The sequence below is a fragment of the Carassius gibelio genome, chromosome B6 (assembly GCF_023724105.1).
Source record: "Carassius gibelio isolate Cgi1373 ecotype wild population from Czech Republic chromosome B6, carGib1.2-hapl.c, whole genome shotgun sequence".
Classification (NCBI taxonomy): Eukaryota; Metazoa; Chordata; class Actinopteri; order Cypriniformes; family Cyprinidae; genus Carassius; species Carassius gibelio.
This window is the reverse complement of record NC_068401.1, coordinates 10,110,315-10,128,384: the sequence shown is the minus strand read 5'-3', so window position 1 is coordinate 10,128,384 and position 18,070 is coordinate 10,110,315. Positions and strand designations below refer to the sequence as shown.

General features: G+C 37.9%; 1 protein-coding gene across 2 annotated transcripts in view; it reads right to left on the bottom strand.

The window, feature by feature from the left end:
• Positions 1–9,873: 9,873 nt before the first annotated feature.
• LOC127959097 (gamma-aminobutyric acid receptor subunit gamma-3) overlaps positions 9,874–18,070 on the bottom strand; it is a 54,520-nt gene continuing 46,323 nt past the window's right edge. For both annotated transcript variants that reach the window (XM_052558087.1, XM_052558086.1), the window contains exons 6-7: positions 15,724–15,929; positions 9,874–14,028 (exon numbers count right to left, since the gene is read on the bottom strand). In XM_052558087.1, the coding sequence (XP_052414047.1) occupies positions 13,750–14,028; positions 15,724–15,929 (485 nt within the window). In that variant the 3' untranslated portion in view covers positions 9,874–13,749. The remainder of the gene's footprint in view (positions 14,029–15,723; positions 15,930–18,070) is intronic.

The following is an 18,070-nucleotide window of genomic DNA, read 5'->3' as shown; positions in this document are numbered from 1 at the left end:
CACGGTCCCAGAGGGTCGTGTCCTGGCCGTGGCAACCCTGGGGGATCAGGCAAGTCCCCCCCAGAGTCCTGAGGCACCTCCCACTACCTTCAGTCTCCCCAACAAGCGAGGGAGACGGTTTTCATGGGAGTCGGCTTCAGAGTCTTCGGCGTCCGAGTCTGCCCTGTCCGAGACCAAACTCCCCCAACCCGCCTCTGACCCAGCTGTAGCCTCTGCACCGCGCCCGAAGAGGAAGAAGAAGGGGCCTGCCGGTCCTGTGACCCTGTCTCCTCCCGAGCCAGCAGCGGTGAGCGTGCCTGAGCCAGCAGCGGTGAGCGCTGGCGTGCCCGTGCCAGCAGCGGAGAGAGCTGGCGTGCCCGTGCCAGCAGCGGTGAGCGCTGGCGTGCCCGTGCCAGCAGCGGAGAGAGCTGGCGTGCCCGTGCCAGCAGCGGTGAGCGCTGGCGTGCCCGTGCCAGCAGCGGAGAGAGCTGGCGTGCCCGAGCCAGCAGCGGTGAGCGTGCCCGAGCCAGCAGCGGTGAGCGTGCCCGAGCCAGCAGCGGTGGGCGTGCCCGAGCCGGCAAAGAAGAGAGCTGCAGTCGTGAGAGCGGAGGAGAGAGCCGCGGCCGACTCTGCAGCAAAGACTCTTGTACAGTCTGTCTCATCTCGTAAGGAGATGCCAATTGTCCTGGCTGCTAAAGCCTTTTCTGATTATTTGTCCCGTCTTGTCCAAATTTTAGAAGTCCCCGTCAGTCCTGTTTTGTCCCCTGACCCTGTCCCCAGAAGTCCTAAGTGTCCAGCCGTTGTCTCCCCGTGTCCTGTTGAGGTGGCCCCGTGTCCCGTTAATGTGGCCCCGTGTCCCGTTGATGTGGCCCCGTGTCCTGTTGATGTGGCCCCGTGTCCCGTAGGTGTCCCGTGTCCTGTTGTTCCCCCGTGTCCAGTAGATGTTGTCCCCCCGTGTCCAGCTGTCGTCTCCCCGCGTCCCGTAAGTCTTGCCCCGTGTCCCGTAAGTGTTGCCCCGCGTCCCTTGTCTGCTCCTATCATGTCCCCTGTCAGTTGTCCCGAGACCCCTCCCCGCCCCTCACCACCCAGACCTGCCCGTACCCCCCGTCGTCAGCCTTCGTCCTGTCCTCCTAAAATTCCTGCACCACCCACCCACCCTGGTCTGTCCCCCATGAACTTTGTGGTCCCGCCTCCTCCCCTTCCCTGTTTGTTTTTTTTGATTTGTCACCCTAACCCTGCCGTCGTGTACTCATGTTTGCCTTTGTTGTTATTTGTCATGTCCTGTTGGTTTGTGTCTGTGTCCCAGTCTGTCATGTCAGTCGTGTCCCGTGTTTGATGTTCCCTTGAGGAGCGTCTGGAAGCCGCTCCTTAAGGGAGGGGTTCTGTCATGATTCTGCCCTCGTGTCCTTGGTTTTTCCCTAGTCTTGAGGCAGGATCATGACAGACCCATGTTTTGTGTACAAGCGCATGGCCTTGTCTTTGGGCCATGTGCTTGTGTTGTCTCGTTCCCTTGCCCCGCCCCCCTTGTTAACCTAGTCGTGTCTTGATTGTCCCATCTGTGCCACCTGTCGTGTCTTGATTGTTCCCCCTATTTAGATCTCCTAGTGTGCTCTGTCTTGCGTCGGTTCATTGTACCTGTGATTGTGATTGTTCCACTCTGTGATTGTTCCTTAAGAAGTGTTTGTATTACCGTGAGTGTTTGTTTATAGTTAGTATTTAGAGTCCTTGTTTATCTTGTCAGTCCAGTCCTGTTTTAGTTATTTAGTCTTTACCTTGCTCCGTGTTTTCCCCCTCGTGGGTTTTGTTTTCCCCTTTTTGTATTTAATAAACCCTTTGTGTTGAGAATCCCTGTCTGCACCTGAGTTCCTCCCTTGCTACCAATACCTGACAATCTGAATTTAAAAAGCATAGTGTATCAAGGAATTCATATCTTTTATAATGTCTTAACTGTGGTTACAAGTATTTAATGCATTTTAAGGTGTGTTACAAGGCATACTTAATATATAATGCATTATATATGAAGGCTTTAAGTGTTAACAAATTATGTCCACATTTATTTGTCCTCTTATCATTCCAAACCCATAAGTGTTTGGTTAATCCTGAAACACAAATAAGATATTTTTAATGAAACCTAGTAGGTTTCGGTCCCTCTATGGAAAGTCCAGGTAACCAAAACTTCTATCCAAAAAGGTAATAAAAGCCCAAATGAAACATACTGTATAGTATAAACCATTATCATTAATTTAATTAAAATAATATAAATGTTAATTTGTGCTATAAATCCCAGTAAATATAAAACATCAAAGCAGTAGGCATCTGCTAAAAAAATGATGCCACAGTGTTTCTGAAATATTTGTATGAATAAATGGTAATTTAAAAAGAATCAATAAATTTAAATAAATTCCACTTATTTGATTTTAATAAATAAATTCTACTTAATTTATGCATGTTAATTCCGTTTTAAGTTTCCAAATGCTTTTGAGGACACTTTAGATTAAAAAAAAAATAATAATTTCCCATTTATTATATATTTTTATGTATACATTTTCTACACGTTGCCTGAAACTTATGCCAACTAATTAAATTAAAGCAATTTAAAAGCAATTCACTTCTGTCTGTTTTTCCTTTTACTCTCCATGAAGATTCCAGATGAAAATTCCCATGAGACATTTAACTGAACATCCCAATTGCTGCCTCTCTGCTCTATACTGTAAGCTGTACTGCAGAATGATCAATTGTCCTAAACTCAGCGAACAATAGCCGAAAGAGAAAATTAGACAAAGATAGAGTGAGTTAGTTGGGTGGTTCATCATTGCTCACAATTCCCACAGAACCATTACAGTCCAAAGTATAAGCAATTAAGCATGACATTCAAGCAAACTGCTTAAGTATCTGAAGGTGCAGGCATTACTGATTTCACTCTCCACCGGTCACCACAGGGTTATACGTGAAATAGTACACATTTGTTGTTTGGAGGGTCAATTGACATTAGTATTGACAGAGAAAAGCTTCTGGAGTCCTGAGCTGAAGCAAATAGCTGAGAATGCAGAAAAAATGACTTTCTCTCTTTCTGCAAATAGAACAAGATTCTGTGGGGCAAAATATAAAGTAAAAAACAATAAAGAAAAGCAGGGTCTGTAAAGAAAATTGAAGCATTTAAAGTGTTTTTTTTTTTGCTATCACTAGAGACTGAGACAGGGACTTCTAAAGACACTCTCCTGATTAAAATGTAATTATGAAGTGGTCTGTAGTTTCCTTCCGTTTATGAAACGATAATGGTTGAAAGTATGGCTATAATCATTTTTGTGCTTTAGGCTTCAATAATGACACTGCTTGTACAATGAACTTCCAGTTCCACCTCCAACTTGCTATTGCTGCACTAATCAGTGGGACTTTAAGTCAGTATAGTGTCTCTTTTAGAAATGATGTGAATGTGAATGGAAATATTTCATCTAATGAAAACTTTCCAGTCAAACAAAAGGTTATTCTCATCAAATCCCGCTTTCAATAAAGCACAAAGCCTGTAATTCGAATCGGTCAGTTATAATTCTCCTCAAGCTTTTAGACATGTTTCTCAATGAAAATGTCTCACAGGAAATTGATGTGCCAGTTCTGACTTTTCATGACATCACTTTATTCAATTTGCTCATTGTCTTCCCAGTTGCCTTGGTAACAATAGCTAGTCGAGACTTCGCTAAATAAAAAAGGCTAGATATTGATTGCTCCCAGAAAATTTGCAATGCTGAGATCTTTTGCCAAGACTAGTGTTGAAGCTTTAAAGATCCATTAATAGAGTTCATAATGTGGAAGTACAGAACGACTGAATCCATTTAAACCTATTTTACAGATTTCATTTACGAACAGACAAACATCCCAACATCCCTGGAAGCATTTTAAGACATCCTGTGTGACACTGGTCACTCTGTTAGAGCAGATTTTTCTCTGGATAGACAAATGTCATGTTTTCCTCCTCTAATAGATGTGACAGGAGAGGGAGTTGTACGAAGGCTCTTAGTGCTGGAAAGCTCAGCTACTGAGCTGTGAAAGCTTTCAAGGGATGGGAAGGAGGTGCAGTATAACCTTAATAGAGGAAAGGCCTATAGCTCAGCTGGATCCGTGGAGCACACACAGTATGGAACCATCTTTCATGTGGAGGCTTGTTGCTGCTGATGGACTTTCATCATGCTTTTCTGTGGAGGCAGAATGCTTGATTACGGGAAAGATGAGAGACAGACCGTGACATTCTGTCCTGCTGTATTCACAAACATCCATCACCCAATCTGGAAACCAGGCTTCATCAAAATAAACAGCAGCATGTGTTAGAAGTCTGGAACTGACAGGAGTGTAAATGACGGAGAGAAAATGACCACGTAATGTCACTGTTATTCTGAATGGAATGGATGAATTACAGAAACAACTGGGTCAGTGACAAATGAGGATTATCTGAGATGATGAACACGGGGAATCTGGTAAATTCTCATTGAAACTCATTGAATGAGGAATCTTGTAAATATGTAGTTAGAAATATAAGTGAAAAGCTCTTCTGTGTATATATATAAACACTTCCTTTTATTAATTTATTATTTTTTGCATATTTGTCACACTTATTACACAAAGATAACCCAAGTAAATAAAAAATGCATTTATTAAATAATGATTGCATTTAAAAAAGCTGTTCAAACTTCCTGGCACTACGTGAAAAAGTAATTGCCCCCTAAATCTAATAACTGGCTGTGCAACCCTTTGCAGTAACAACTGCTATTAAGCTTTGCAATGACTGGCAATGAGTCTTTCACATCGCTGTGGAGGAATTTTGGCCCACTCTTCTTTGCAGAATTGTTTTAATCAGCCACATTGGAGGGCTTTCGAGCATGAATGGACTGTTTAAGGTCATATCACAGCATCTCAATCAGATTTAAGTCCAGACTTTGACTTGGCCACTCCAAAACCTTCATTCAATTTTTCTTGAGCCATTCAGAGGTGGACTTGCTGGCGTGTTTGGGATCATTATCCTGCTGTATAACCCAAGTGTGCTTGAGCTTGAGATCACAAACTGTATTCCAGACATTCTCCTTCAGGATTTTCTGCATGAGTGCAGAATTCATACTTCCATCAATAATGGCAAGTCATCCGGGTCCTGAAGGTGCAAAGCATCCCCAGACCATCACACTACCACCACCACGTTTGGCTGTTGGTGTGATGTTCTTTTTCTGAAAGGCTGTATTGGTTTTACATCAAATATAACGGGACACACACCTTCCAAATAGTTCTACTTTTTTCTCATCAGTCCAGTGAATATTTTCCCAAAAGGAGATAATCAAGATGTTTTTTTTGGCAAATGTAAGATGAGACTTTGTCTTCTTTTTGGTCAGCAGTGACTTTTGCCCTGGACCTCTCTCATGGATGCCGTTTTTTGCTCAGTCTTTTTCTTATGGTTGAATCATGAACACTGACCTTAATTGAGGCAAGTGAGGCCTGCAGTTCTCTAGATGTTGTTCTGGGTTCTTTTATGACCTCCTGGATGGTGTGCTCTTGGAGTAATTTTGGTTGACTGGCCACTCCTGGGAAGGCTCAGCACTGTTCCAAATTTTCTCCATTTGTGGATAATGACTTTGACCGTGGTTCACTGCAGTCCCAAAAAGCCCTAAAAATGGCCTTTTAACCCTTTCTAGACTGATATATGTCAACTATTTTTTTTTCATCTGTTCTTGAAGTTCAAAATGCTGCCACAAAACGTGAACACATTACTCTACCTTTGATTTCTCTACTGGCTTCAGGAACAGTATATGATTGATTTTAAGCTTCTTTTATTAGTGTATAAGTCTTTGCATGGCCTTATGCACCTGCTTATCTATCAGAGCTGCTAATTGAGAATCAGAGTGGAAGAACACTGAGATCAACAACTCAAAATTTACTACAAATTCAAAGGACTAAGTTGAGCCAGAAAGGGGATCATGCTTTCGCATGGACATTTACATTTTTCAAAACTTATCACAGAGTTGTTGAAATCTGATCAGATGATTTCAGTGGATGTGTTTAGATATGGCTACAAATCAAGGTTAGTGCAATTAATATGTTATTATTATTTTTAATACATTTCATAGAATGATTTCTATTTAAATTAATTAATTTATAAATCAAGTATTTATTAGTTTCTCCAGAACACAGAATCAGCTGAATCAAATGACAAGAATATAATATTGCTGTGTGGCGCTGTCAGTCCAATTTGCCATATTTATCTGCTGTTTATGGCCTCTGAAAACTGATGTATTGATTCATTTGGAGTAGCTCTTTAGGACTGCAAAACAAATTTTACATGTTGGTCAACATTTGTAATATCATCTGTCTGTCTCTGTATGATAGCACTGGATTTTTCATTTGTCTGAAAGCACTTTGGTACCATTTAGAGAATGCAATTTTATAGATCTATGAAAATAAAAATAAAAAAATACGTTTGCTGAGACATTAAATATACACCCTTGCTGTACCTGGGTTAGGAGGACATATGAATGAATATTTCATATTGAGTGCATACTTTAATAAAAAATGTATGTCGTTTTTGAGCAAATAAAAAATATGTGCACTGTTAGATCTGTAAGAAAATGACAAAAGGTAAAAAAATACACCATCTCTAGATAAACACTGCACTGTGTTCTGGGACAACGAAGACAAACTTCATAAAGTAAAAGCCAAATAAAGAGTTAATAATTCATAATTCTACCCTACTGAAACTGTGATGAAAAGGGTTTAGGGGCAATTTAAATTTGTTTTGAAAATTTTATTTAGGTGTTATTAGGTTATGGACATGGAAAAAAAGTGCTTATGTAAAGCGATAAAATCATTTATACATTCAAATGAACGCCCTGCAGGAATAGTGAGCGCACATATCAAAGGTTTGGAGTATGTATGAGGTTAACAAAGATTTGCTGTTATTCTGAGATAGGAAGGACTTGACTTGTTAATATTGCTGCCTGAGGATAATTAAATCTCCCAAACAGAGCAGAATAACTTACATTTTGGTGATTAATTCATTGCAAAAACAGCAAAAATGTTTGATGGAGTCGTGTTCGATATTATAATGCAGGATCATCAGAGGACGTGTTTGCTCGTGTTATTATAATGAATACATTCTATTTCACAGAACTTTATTCACTTTGGTTTTTGTATTATTCTTCATAAATGAATAATTTAATTAATTAATTACATGATGTGGTGATTAATTAATCGAATTAATCGCACATCAAATCTGTAGAAATTACTCCCAAAACATAATTTAAAGTCATTGTTGTGTAAAGCATCAAACAGGCATTACAAAAAGTAGGTTCAGCAAGAAATATTTTGTTTGATAAAACTGATTACATATAGCCTACTCTTTTGGACCATGTGACTAAATGATGATAGAATTGTCATTTTTGGTTGGGTGAACTTTATTAACTAACTAACTTTAATCATTTAATTTCTTCATTTTATTAATATTACTATGAAAATATGAAATTATTTATTTAATGAAATGATACTAAATAATGAACTAGAACTGCCAGTGGGTGGTGGTAAATGTCTTAATAATTAAGACATCGAGTCATTTATTCATTTGATTCATTCAAATAGCTGATTCATTCAAGAGTGAAGTAAATGGTTCTTTATAAATGGTTCATTAAATCATTAGGCTTGTTCGACTTGAAGCGGGTCATCACCATCAGGCCGACCGGTTTGTGACATCAAAGTACCCCAAGAGCTTAGAGAGCAGACTACTCCTTGTGCTTTTGAATCGCTCTTTGTGTACTTTGATGTCATACACTGATCGGTTTGTGCAGCACAACTTCAAAGCCAACACATATGCCAATGGTTCAATGTGACAAATGGTTCACCAAATTTGATTAAAAACGTGGATTAAGAAATGAAATGCCGCCGTGGGTTGCTAGAAAATGAACAGTTCTGCTTTGTCTTTATCTTCTGGTTGGCAAAACTGAGCAAAACAGAAAAAATTGCGTCTAAAAAATAACACACGATTAAGTTCTTTATGAAATGTTGTATAACATGAGTATCACATTTGCACAAGTGTGATATTGTACTTAGCCTACTTCTCGTATGATATTTCGTAACTATGTGATGTAAATATGAGACACAATCTCAAACGGGCGTTTTTGGCCCATATTTAGAAGGTATATTCTCTAGGCTCCATCATGCAGTAAGTGGTTTCCCTGCCTCATATTAGTCATCAATCGACTGTATGAAATGGTAGATGATCCACACAGGTCTGGGGCGGGGCAAGTGCGTTAAATGTGTTAATAATTTTTAAGAGTTTTTTTTTTTGCCATAATTAATTAATCTAATTAATGCTTTAAATTACCAGCCCAACATTATGGTAGTGGATAATGTCATTATCCCCTATAGTGGGAACCATTTATCATGAAAACTAGTAAGAAAATCTGAAAGTTTAAATAAATCAAAAAACATTCTAAACATTAACTTTTAAGCAAGATCTGTTGAATTTTTATAATCAAATACAAATCTCTTGACGGTTCATTCAGGAAAGCTGTCTGAGACTTAGTTTGCGATGGCCCAATGTGATATAACCTCTGTAAGACGATTATTGGCAAGAGTCGAGTGATTATGTCAAACAGCATGCGAGTTAGACAAGGAGTTAAAATGTCTTTAAAAAGTAGGTCAGACACCCCAGTTCCAAATCAGTCATCTCTCATCTTTGGCTTCACTTCATTACACACAGTATGAACAATGTTCCCATAGCAACCATTCCAAGTTTAGTGGTAGAGAGATTCAGGCCTCATCAGAATAGAGGCAGCAAGAACATTTCCAACAAAGCCAATTCCATGTGCACAAATTTTCATTCCTAATTCACATGCTACATTATTTGTTTCTACTTAGATGACAACAGCTATCTTTATAGGGAGGCTATTTTTTGTGTAAAAACACCCCCCCCCCCCCAAAAAAAAAAAACACGTGCTATTTAACAATAAGCCCTATGTAATATCATGAGACTCCCAGGGTTTGTGTTCTTTAGCATGACAGTCTTTTACATTAAATGTTAGGTACATCATTATCTCTTATTTTGACGTCATATATCATCCATCCATTTGCCCCGGGAATCTGATCTGTGATATTATAAAATGTAGTCATCCACACATCTCCCTCTGCATTTCATAAATACTATGTTCTCAAGGTTGGTAATGCTCAATGAATTATTTTGAGAGCGCAGGGTCTTTGTAGATGCATATGTAACACTAACAGCGTTAACCTACTTTTAGATTCCCAGTTTTGCGCACTTACTGCTTCTGATGTTTTCATTGTTTATTTTCTCTCCGATTTTTTTCATTTTTATTTATGTTTGCTTTTAGCTGAGATGCCGTTGTATCTGTCAGCTACTGCTGAGTAAGCTGCACTGCATCAAGAAGCAGATGTTGTTTTCTGCTAGGCTGTGTTTTTAAAGGAATAGTTCACCCAAAAGTGACCATTCCTTATTCACCCTCACATTGTTACAAAGTAAAATGGACTTAAAAGCACCGTAAGTAACATAATGGCAGTCGTGATGTGAATGTGCCTTCAGAACTGTATTGAATCAACGGACTCATTTTAAAGATTCAACTCAAAGGAATAGCATGAGGGTGACAGAATGACAGAATATTCATTTTTGGGTGCACTATCCCTTTAATCGGGCAGATAACATTGGATATGAACAATGGTTATTTTGATACACTGGCACTGAGGCTGTTATTGGCAGCTGCTGGAGCAGGAATCAATATGAAATCGATTTGAACATTCTCATATCTCAGTCTTACTGGACCATGTACCGTTAATTACAGTGTTCGATGAAATGGTAAAAACAGACAAATTAAAGAAAAGTCAAATCTTGCAGCTGGCCAAAGAAACTTGCTCCTACTTACAAAATACCTTTAATTTGTTGTAAATACATTGAACTAAGTCACTTATAAAGTGCAGGTAAGATTGCAGTGATATACAGAAATGGGAAAAAAGAAAACAAAGTTTTATTTCACATCTTCTGATTCACCTCTGCACTTTACAATTCAGTTATAAAAAGAACTACATACAGCATATGAAAAACGCACGAGAAATAGAAATGAGTTTATCGACAGGCCAAAAACTCACAGAAACCCTCTATTACCAAATCCATATGACAACCCCACTGACAACACTGCACATTGTGAGCACTCACAAAGCATAGAAACATGAGAAATACACACCAAATTGTCATTGTAAACACAAAGCCATAATCTACAATGAAAGGTTGTGTGTTCATGTGAAAAAGAGGTGCACAATGTGTGTCTGTGTGACTGGGGCAATAGAGAAAAGAGTTTTTATTATGATGAATATTATTATCACTATCAGTACAGTGGTTAAATTTTAAGACGATTCCCAGAAACAGTACAGGCCACTGACATTAATGTATTCTAAGATTGGTACTAATCTGATTACTTGAAACAAAAGGGTTTCAGACACCTGGAGGAATTATGGTGTAATTTACTGTACTGTAAAGCACAAACAAATCCCAACAACATTACTGAGAAAAATGAATGACATTAATGGGGGGAGCCAACTTCATAGTACATCAGTGAATGAGATTTCTTTGGCATTCATCCTTTAACGGTTGACCTGCAGTTGGAAGGTTTTATTAATTCTATGCAAATTCCAATGATGTAAAAGAAAGTCAGAATAAACAATGACTGATTCTGAATGAGATTTTTCCGGTATTCCTTAGTGGCTGGACTGTGGGAAGGATGCTATAGAGTACTGAGTGTTCAGTGATTGCATGTTATATATCATTAAGGATAGCATATCCACCCTCTTAAAGGTCACTTGAATGTTTAATAAATTTTATCCTTGTGAAAAAAGAATAAAAAATTAAACTATATTCGTTGTTCTGAAAAGCCCCCCTGGCTTGAATGGTAAGGAATGATATCCAGTGACAAAAAGTGACCAAATAATCTTAAAATACATCAAGGGCCAATGCAGAAGAATTTCTATTTTCTTCCTCAGAGTACTTCGTCATTGGAATTAATGTCATTATTAGGCAACTATAAAAAGCAGTATAATTGGATTTAATTCTAGCGTATGGCTTTAGGTAACTAACACGACTTTTTGGCAGAGTCGGATTTGTCTGATTCCTTGGGAGTGAAGAGCAAAAACCGCTGATGGTAGAACTCGAACGATGGTCAGTTTGAAGCTGTAGCACCACTATAAATGAACAGCTAATAATTATTGTACGTCAAACTGAATTAACAGCTGCAATAACAACGTGTTGAAGCACTCACACATTATCATCAAACAGAATCGCAAAACAGGTCAATAGTGGACTGACACCTTCTAATAGCCACAACAAAAAAAATCACTAGAGCATCATGAAATGCCAGAGGAGGATCGGCTTGGCAGCAATTCACAGCACATTTCTGGTTAATCAGAACGTCATTAACAGACTTCGAGACAATTCTTAAAAAGATTACCTTACAAAGATGTTAAAACGATTACCTGTAAAAGATGAAATCCAATACAAATGTGACTTCAACGATGAAAGTTAAAGAGAGCCTACACTGACAGGTGGAAAATGATTTGATTGATTAAATGTTGATACCTCCTGTAGGTCAGATGTGTTAGAGCTGAAGCTGGTGCCAGAATGGTAGAATCCACAGCCCACCACAGTGGTATCAAATGGAAAATGCTACAATCATCGAGGAAGAAAATTAACAACAATATTGCCTTGATGTGCATCACGCATTAACATATTACCCATGAGACGATAGTGATAATGAAGATCATGACTACAAAATAATTCACCGTAGTTCGGGGAGAAAAAGAGTTTGAGATTGCCTCAGAATATTTTCAGCTAGTGTGAATCCTTTGGTAATGACTATAATTTGAAGTAGATACCTTATATTAATCCATTTGTCTTTCTCTAATGGATCATTTCACAGTATCTCTGTGCAGGTGACCCTAAGGCAACACAGTAACAACTCTTATTGTGGATTACAGTTCGGTAATGAACACAGTGATTATGTAGGGTGTCGTACTGCAGTGTGCTGAAGATTGTTTGGTAACACTTTACAACTAATTTCAATCCACTAACATGAGCTAATGCATGGGGTATCATGAACTAACAGTAAGGAAAGTTAATGTGTTATGAATTAACATCAGTTTATTTATTCATTAAATGTTATTCATTTTTACTTCAAAGTTACCTAATGCATTAACTAATGTTAACCATTTGTAAAGTGTTAATGATTGTTTTGACACTCCTTTTTATTACCAAATGGATATTTCACTCAAATATATATATATATATTAAAAAACTGTCAGTCTCTACTCACCCTCATGTCATTCCTAACCTTTATGATTTTTCTTATTTCAAAAAGCACTACTAAATTTTACTGTACGAAAAAGCACAGCCTTAACATTCCTACATTCCTTTTGTATTCCATGAATGGGAAATCTAATGCACAGTATATGAGTGTGAATAAAGGGTGACAGAATTTTACTTTTTGAACAAAAATTTTGTATACAGTATATGCAGTGATAACTAACCTGCACGTGTTAAATGTATTGCCATATCATAGAATGGGGCTTTCCAAAATCATAAAATCTGTAAATAAAACAAAATTCATGATGAACTAGAGAAACTCACTTTCCTTGATTTCCTTTGGGTGTAGACATGGACAGAAACTATTGTGCCAACTCGGGCTGGACTGAAGGGTGAGAATCTATGGAACTTAAGATCCATTCTATGGATACACTTTTTGACTAATAGATTGATCTAATAGATTTTAGACATTTCAAAATAAAATATGATCTACTATATAATATATTTATTTAAGCTTTAATTAACCTCTCTTTTGTTTGAAAAAAATATGCAATAAAAATCTAGAAATATAGGCAAACATTTGCATTCTACATACTAATTAATATTCCAAATATTTCAAAATGGATCTACTCTCTTGTCATTATTGTGCTGATTCAGGGTAGAGCTTAATACTATCATATAACATGCAGTGGCAATCGGTTTAGATGTGTTGAATGTATCAAAATAATGAATGACTAGAACTAAAGCTCGAATAAACTCCAAAAGAAAACCATCAGCAGTCAGTCAAGACCAGATGATGCTCCTGCCATCATTTCTAAGATTTCTCTGCCTGATGGCTTCTCCTCCAGTGGAAGGCACTATAGATGGCTCTGAAAGCTGCGCTTACATGAAAGCCGCTCTGGTTTTGACTGATGGCTAGATGACAGGTTTCCATTCAAGTGAACGTTCTACCAGGATTGTAAGAGACACCTAAAGTCAGAGGGTCACATGCTATGCAAGGCATTTTTTTTTTTCTCACGCTGTCTTGGCCTAAGGATTTTGCGCACCTTGACTTCTTACAGCTGCTCTCTCACCCAATAATAGACGAGATTGTGTGAGAGGAACGTTGTGTATCTTTTTTTCCCTGGTACCTGAAGAACAAAAGGCAAAGGTCTCTGCCAGAGAATTGCAACCACTTAAAAGAGCTTGTGGCAATATCCTTCTCGACCATATAAAAACAGCCTGGTTTTAAGGGCTTTGATGTCGGTTCCTGTAGCATTGTCTCATTTTTCATTTTCATCGCCTACTGGAGAAGTCCTTGAATCACCACAGCTCAGCTTTGATAACCAGTATCCACTTTTATTTTTACCCTACTTTGAAAAGTCCTGGTTCAGTCTGTTCTTCGTGTCTGCTCTGACAGAACCAAAAGTCAAGTTCTTTGTATCGTGAGGTGTGTGGGACCGCTAAAGATACAAGTAGCCTACCCAGTAGACAATATTGAACAATAGGAAAGAGGTGGGAAAGAAAACACGAGAGTATGCATCCAGTTCCAAAATGTCTATATGCAGACGGCCCTTTCGCCACGCTCCATCTTTGCACTCTTCGTAGCAGCAGAAGAAACTCTGGCAGTCTTTTCCATCCAGGCACTCATAAACACAGGCATCATCAAACTCCTGCCAGTACATGGAGTTGTTGAGCGTGATAACTGTGGGAGGAGGACCCACATCCAGTACTGAGTAGTTCTGTTGGACAAAACAACATCCTTTTAGAATTTTAAAGGGCTCTTGTTTTGCAGTATGCATCCAAAAAAACCTTATTTTGAGTGAATGGTAATCGTCACTGGAGTCCTAAATTTGGATGAGTTTTGCATGTACTGTATACAAAATATCACCCAAAAGAACAACATAGGTTTAGCTGAAGTGCATCTAATCTATGCCGTGAGCAAACAAATCCTTCAGAGTGGGCTGTCAATCAAAACATAAGATCATGGTGGGTTCTCAGAGATACCCACTCACTTGAACTAACAGCGTTCTCTCCGGTGGGCAAGTCAAGTGCAGCATCGATCTCTCACGGGCAGGTACGATGACCTTAAAATCTGAGCATGGTTGTCTTAATCCTTTCTCTAAACCCTTCCAGACCACACACCGGAAACTCTCCAGCAGTTTTCTGCCACTTACTCCCTGTTATTCATCTCGTTGTTGTGACATAACGAGCAAAGCATGGTAATTACAGCACTGAAAGATAATCTATGTGAGATCACCTATAGGGTAATATTTGTTTCGTGTAAAATTGCTATGGTAATTATCTGTGCTTCTCAGCAGAGATAAAATCTAATCAAAATGAGTGATCGGCGAGCGAGTGGGAAAATTTCACCTGCGGAGACTGCCACCGGAGAAACACAATGAATAAAAAGTAAGATGCGCTTGCTCAACCATAATTTAGCATCACATTACACACATAGACAAAGACTAACAACATCAGCCTAATGAAATCATATTTCCATACAGTACCATACCATCCGGAGAGATCGCTTATATCAAACACATGGGAAAAGGGACTTCTGTCTGCATAGACGGGATAGTAATAACACATCACTATATTGTTACCAAAGCATGACAACGATATATACTGCCTATAAATTCACACTGAATAGATATTTCATGTATTTGAAAAAGGTAATTAATGATTTAATGACTTACATACATGTCAATACCAGATTACTTGGTATAGACAGGTGTTCCCATTATATACAATGTATCTATAAAATGTATTTAATTTGCATATTAATGTGTTTTTGGGGCAACATGTAATGAAAAAATAAAGTGTAATAATGGGAATAACAATTGACAAGATGTTCATAGTAATATCTAATATTTCATAGGAATATTGACATACATTTTTGACAAACAGTTAGTCAGATTTAAATGATAACTTTTGTAATATTTCCATAAGAGTGTTACATTTGATCACTGAATTAATATTTTTGAAGACTAAGTAGAGGGAGTAGTCATGGTGAAACATCCAAACATTTGTATCTCTGAAAAGCCCTGAATGTGCTCTTTACAGGACATCCAGACTTAAAACTGTGACATGTAATGTCTCAAAGAAATGCACTAAAATAGAATTTCCTTATATGAAGACAGTGTCTCAGGAGGATAAATTTAATACTTACTGCTAACCTATACTATTGCTACTTTAATGTCTCTTATATGATTACACGTTCTCTCTCATTTCAAGCTAAAGCACACTGATGCTAAATTAAAAATGATTAGCTGAATGTATTAAACACAGCCTTGTAAACTTGGTCCTATATAATATAAACACTGGACATGAAACCTCACTGTTAGAGCAAGAAAATGAAAGAATCCCTTACATATTGTGTGAACAGGATGCCTAGTTTCCTCCTAACTTTAAATGATTCAGAATATGGTGCTCACCGATCTTTTCGTCTTGTTGCAGGTCGGTCTGCGACTGCGAGCGCTGTAGGAGTAATAATTGAGTGTGGCGTACTCCATGAGAGCCGCAAAAACAAACAGGAAACAGACAGTGACGAAAAGATCCATTGCTGTGACGTACGAGACTCTGGGTAGTGATGTCCTTGCCACCGTGCTGAGCGTTGTCATGGTTAATACTGTTGTTATTCCTGCATAACCAAAAGAGGATATTAGACGGAAAGCCTGGTAACAAGAGAAATGCCTGCTAATGAAAAAAATGAGCTAAATCATCTAAAGTGTATGCTGACATTGTTAGCATGCGTAAAATGTAGTTTGAGATCTCTACTGAATACAAAACACTGTTACTTTTTGGCTCTAAGCAAATTATGGGATGCCATTGTGCTGAGCAGACCTGATTAAGTTCCATCTAAAACTCTGTTGCTCTGGTTGCTCATGTTGGGCGGGTGTAAAACAATGGCTGTGTTCTAAAGGAAGCTGCCTCACTAGGCTGCCTATCTAGTGCAGTGTCCTAACTGAAAATGAACTGACTTGAAATGCTCTACATAGACAGGATTTTTAAACAGGCGATATGAGAGAAACTAAGTCAATACTTTAACCACCACCATAAATCACCACTAAAGCAAATTATTGTTATTATTTTTTAACTGAAAGAAAAAAAAAAACTTTTAATGTTGTTGTTTTGTTCTTTCAATCTCTCTTGTATTTGATCGGAACAGAGGCACCTGCAAATTAAAAAAATGCCACCCACACAAACACCTAGAATCTCAGAAGTGTGTGGACAGTCATAGCTCCACTCTTGCATGGACATTTAGAGTTGCCTCAGAGAACCGGTGACTGTGCTCCTGTTTTGCAAGGGTTTCTATGGAAACAAGCAAGCTTCATCTATTTCAGACAGATATTTCGCACTCTATTCCTTTTTCCTCTGCCGTTTCTGGCCACGATGATTACCTTCACCTGTTAGTCTTACTCCCCCTGATACAGTGGCACTTAGTTAAATGACTGCCTGCCTGAGTCAGAAAAGCTTGTGAATGAAATATGCGTTTCAAAATGGCACTCTTTTCCCAACTGCTGGGCTCTATTTTAGCCTCATTAGTTCTATCATCTGTTTTTGCGATGGATAAGAATGACATAACAACTCTCTGGATGTTTAAATAACTGTAATCCTGTACTTCCTGTACTTATCAAGGCTGTTGGTTTGGTTGGGTTTTACACTAAATTTGCTCTTCCCCTACTAAATTTCCCTTTTTTCATCTTTTCCAACTATTCAAAAGTTATACATTTAAAATATGCATATAATTTTAGAGTCGGTAAGATGGGTGAACAAAGTTTTTTACGATCACTAAGGCTGCATTTATTTTATAAAAAAAAACAACTGTAATATTGTGAAACATTACAATTTAATAACACTTCTGTGAGCAGATTTTTTGTTTCTAATTATTGATGTTTTTAAACACGCCATAGAAATTCATTATTATATGTGACCAAGGACCACAAAATCAGTCTTAAGTTGCTGGGGTATATTTGTAGCAATAGCCAAAAAAACATTGCATGGGTAAAAATTATAGATTTTTCTTTTATGCCAAAAATCATTAGGATGTTAAGTAAAGATCATGTTCCATGAAGATATTTTGTAAATATATCAAAATATATAAAAATTAAATTTTTGATTAGTAATATGCATTGCTAAGAACTTCATTTGGACAACTTTAAAGATGATTTTCTCAGTACCGTATAAACATTTTTTGCATCCTCAGATTCCAGATTCAATAGTTGTTTCTCGGCCAAATAATGTCCTATCCTAACAAACCATACATAAACGGAAATCTTCTTTATTCAGCTTTCAGATGATTTATTTGACCCTTATGACTGGTTTTGTGGTCCAAGGTCACATATATTATATGTATTATATGAAAGAATCCTGAAAAAAGTAGTTTCAAGAAAACAAAAAAGTTGCTTAACAACATTATTTTCAATGATCATAATAATAGATGTCATTGAGCACAAAATACAGCATATTAGAAAGATTTCTGAAGGATAATGTGACCTGTGGAGTAATGGCTGTTGGAAAAAGTTTACTTTGCTATCACAACAATAAAGCTTCAGTCTAAGGAACTTATTACATTTGAAAATGTTTAAATATATATATATAAACTATAAAATGATGTCTATACTGTCAGTTCTGGTCAGCTGAATGCATCTTTGCAGATTAAATGCATATTAAATAATACACACTACATGTAAACTACATGGGCACTCTTCTAATTAACAGGTCTCACTATTTTAGCTAGACCCACTAACAGGCATATACAGTATCAATGGGCATCCTAAG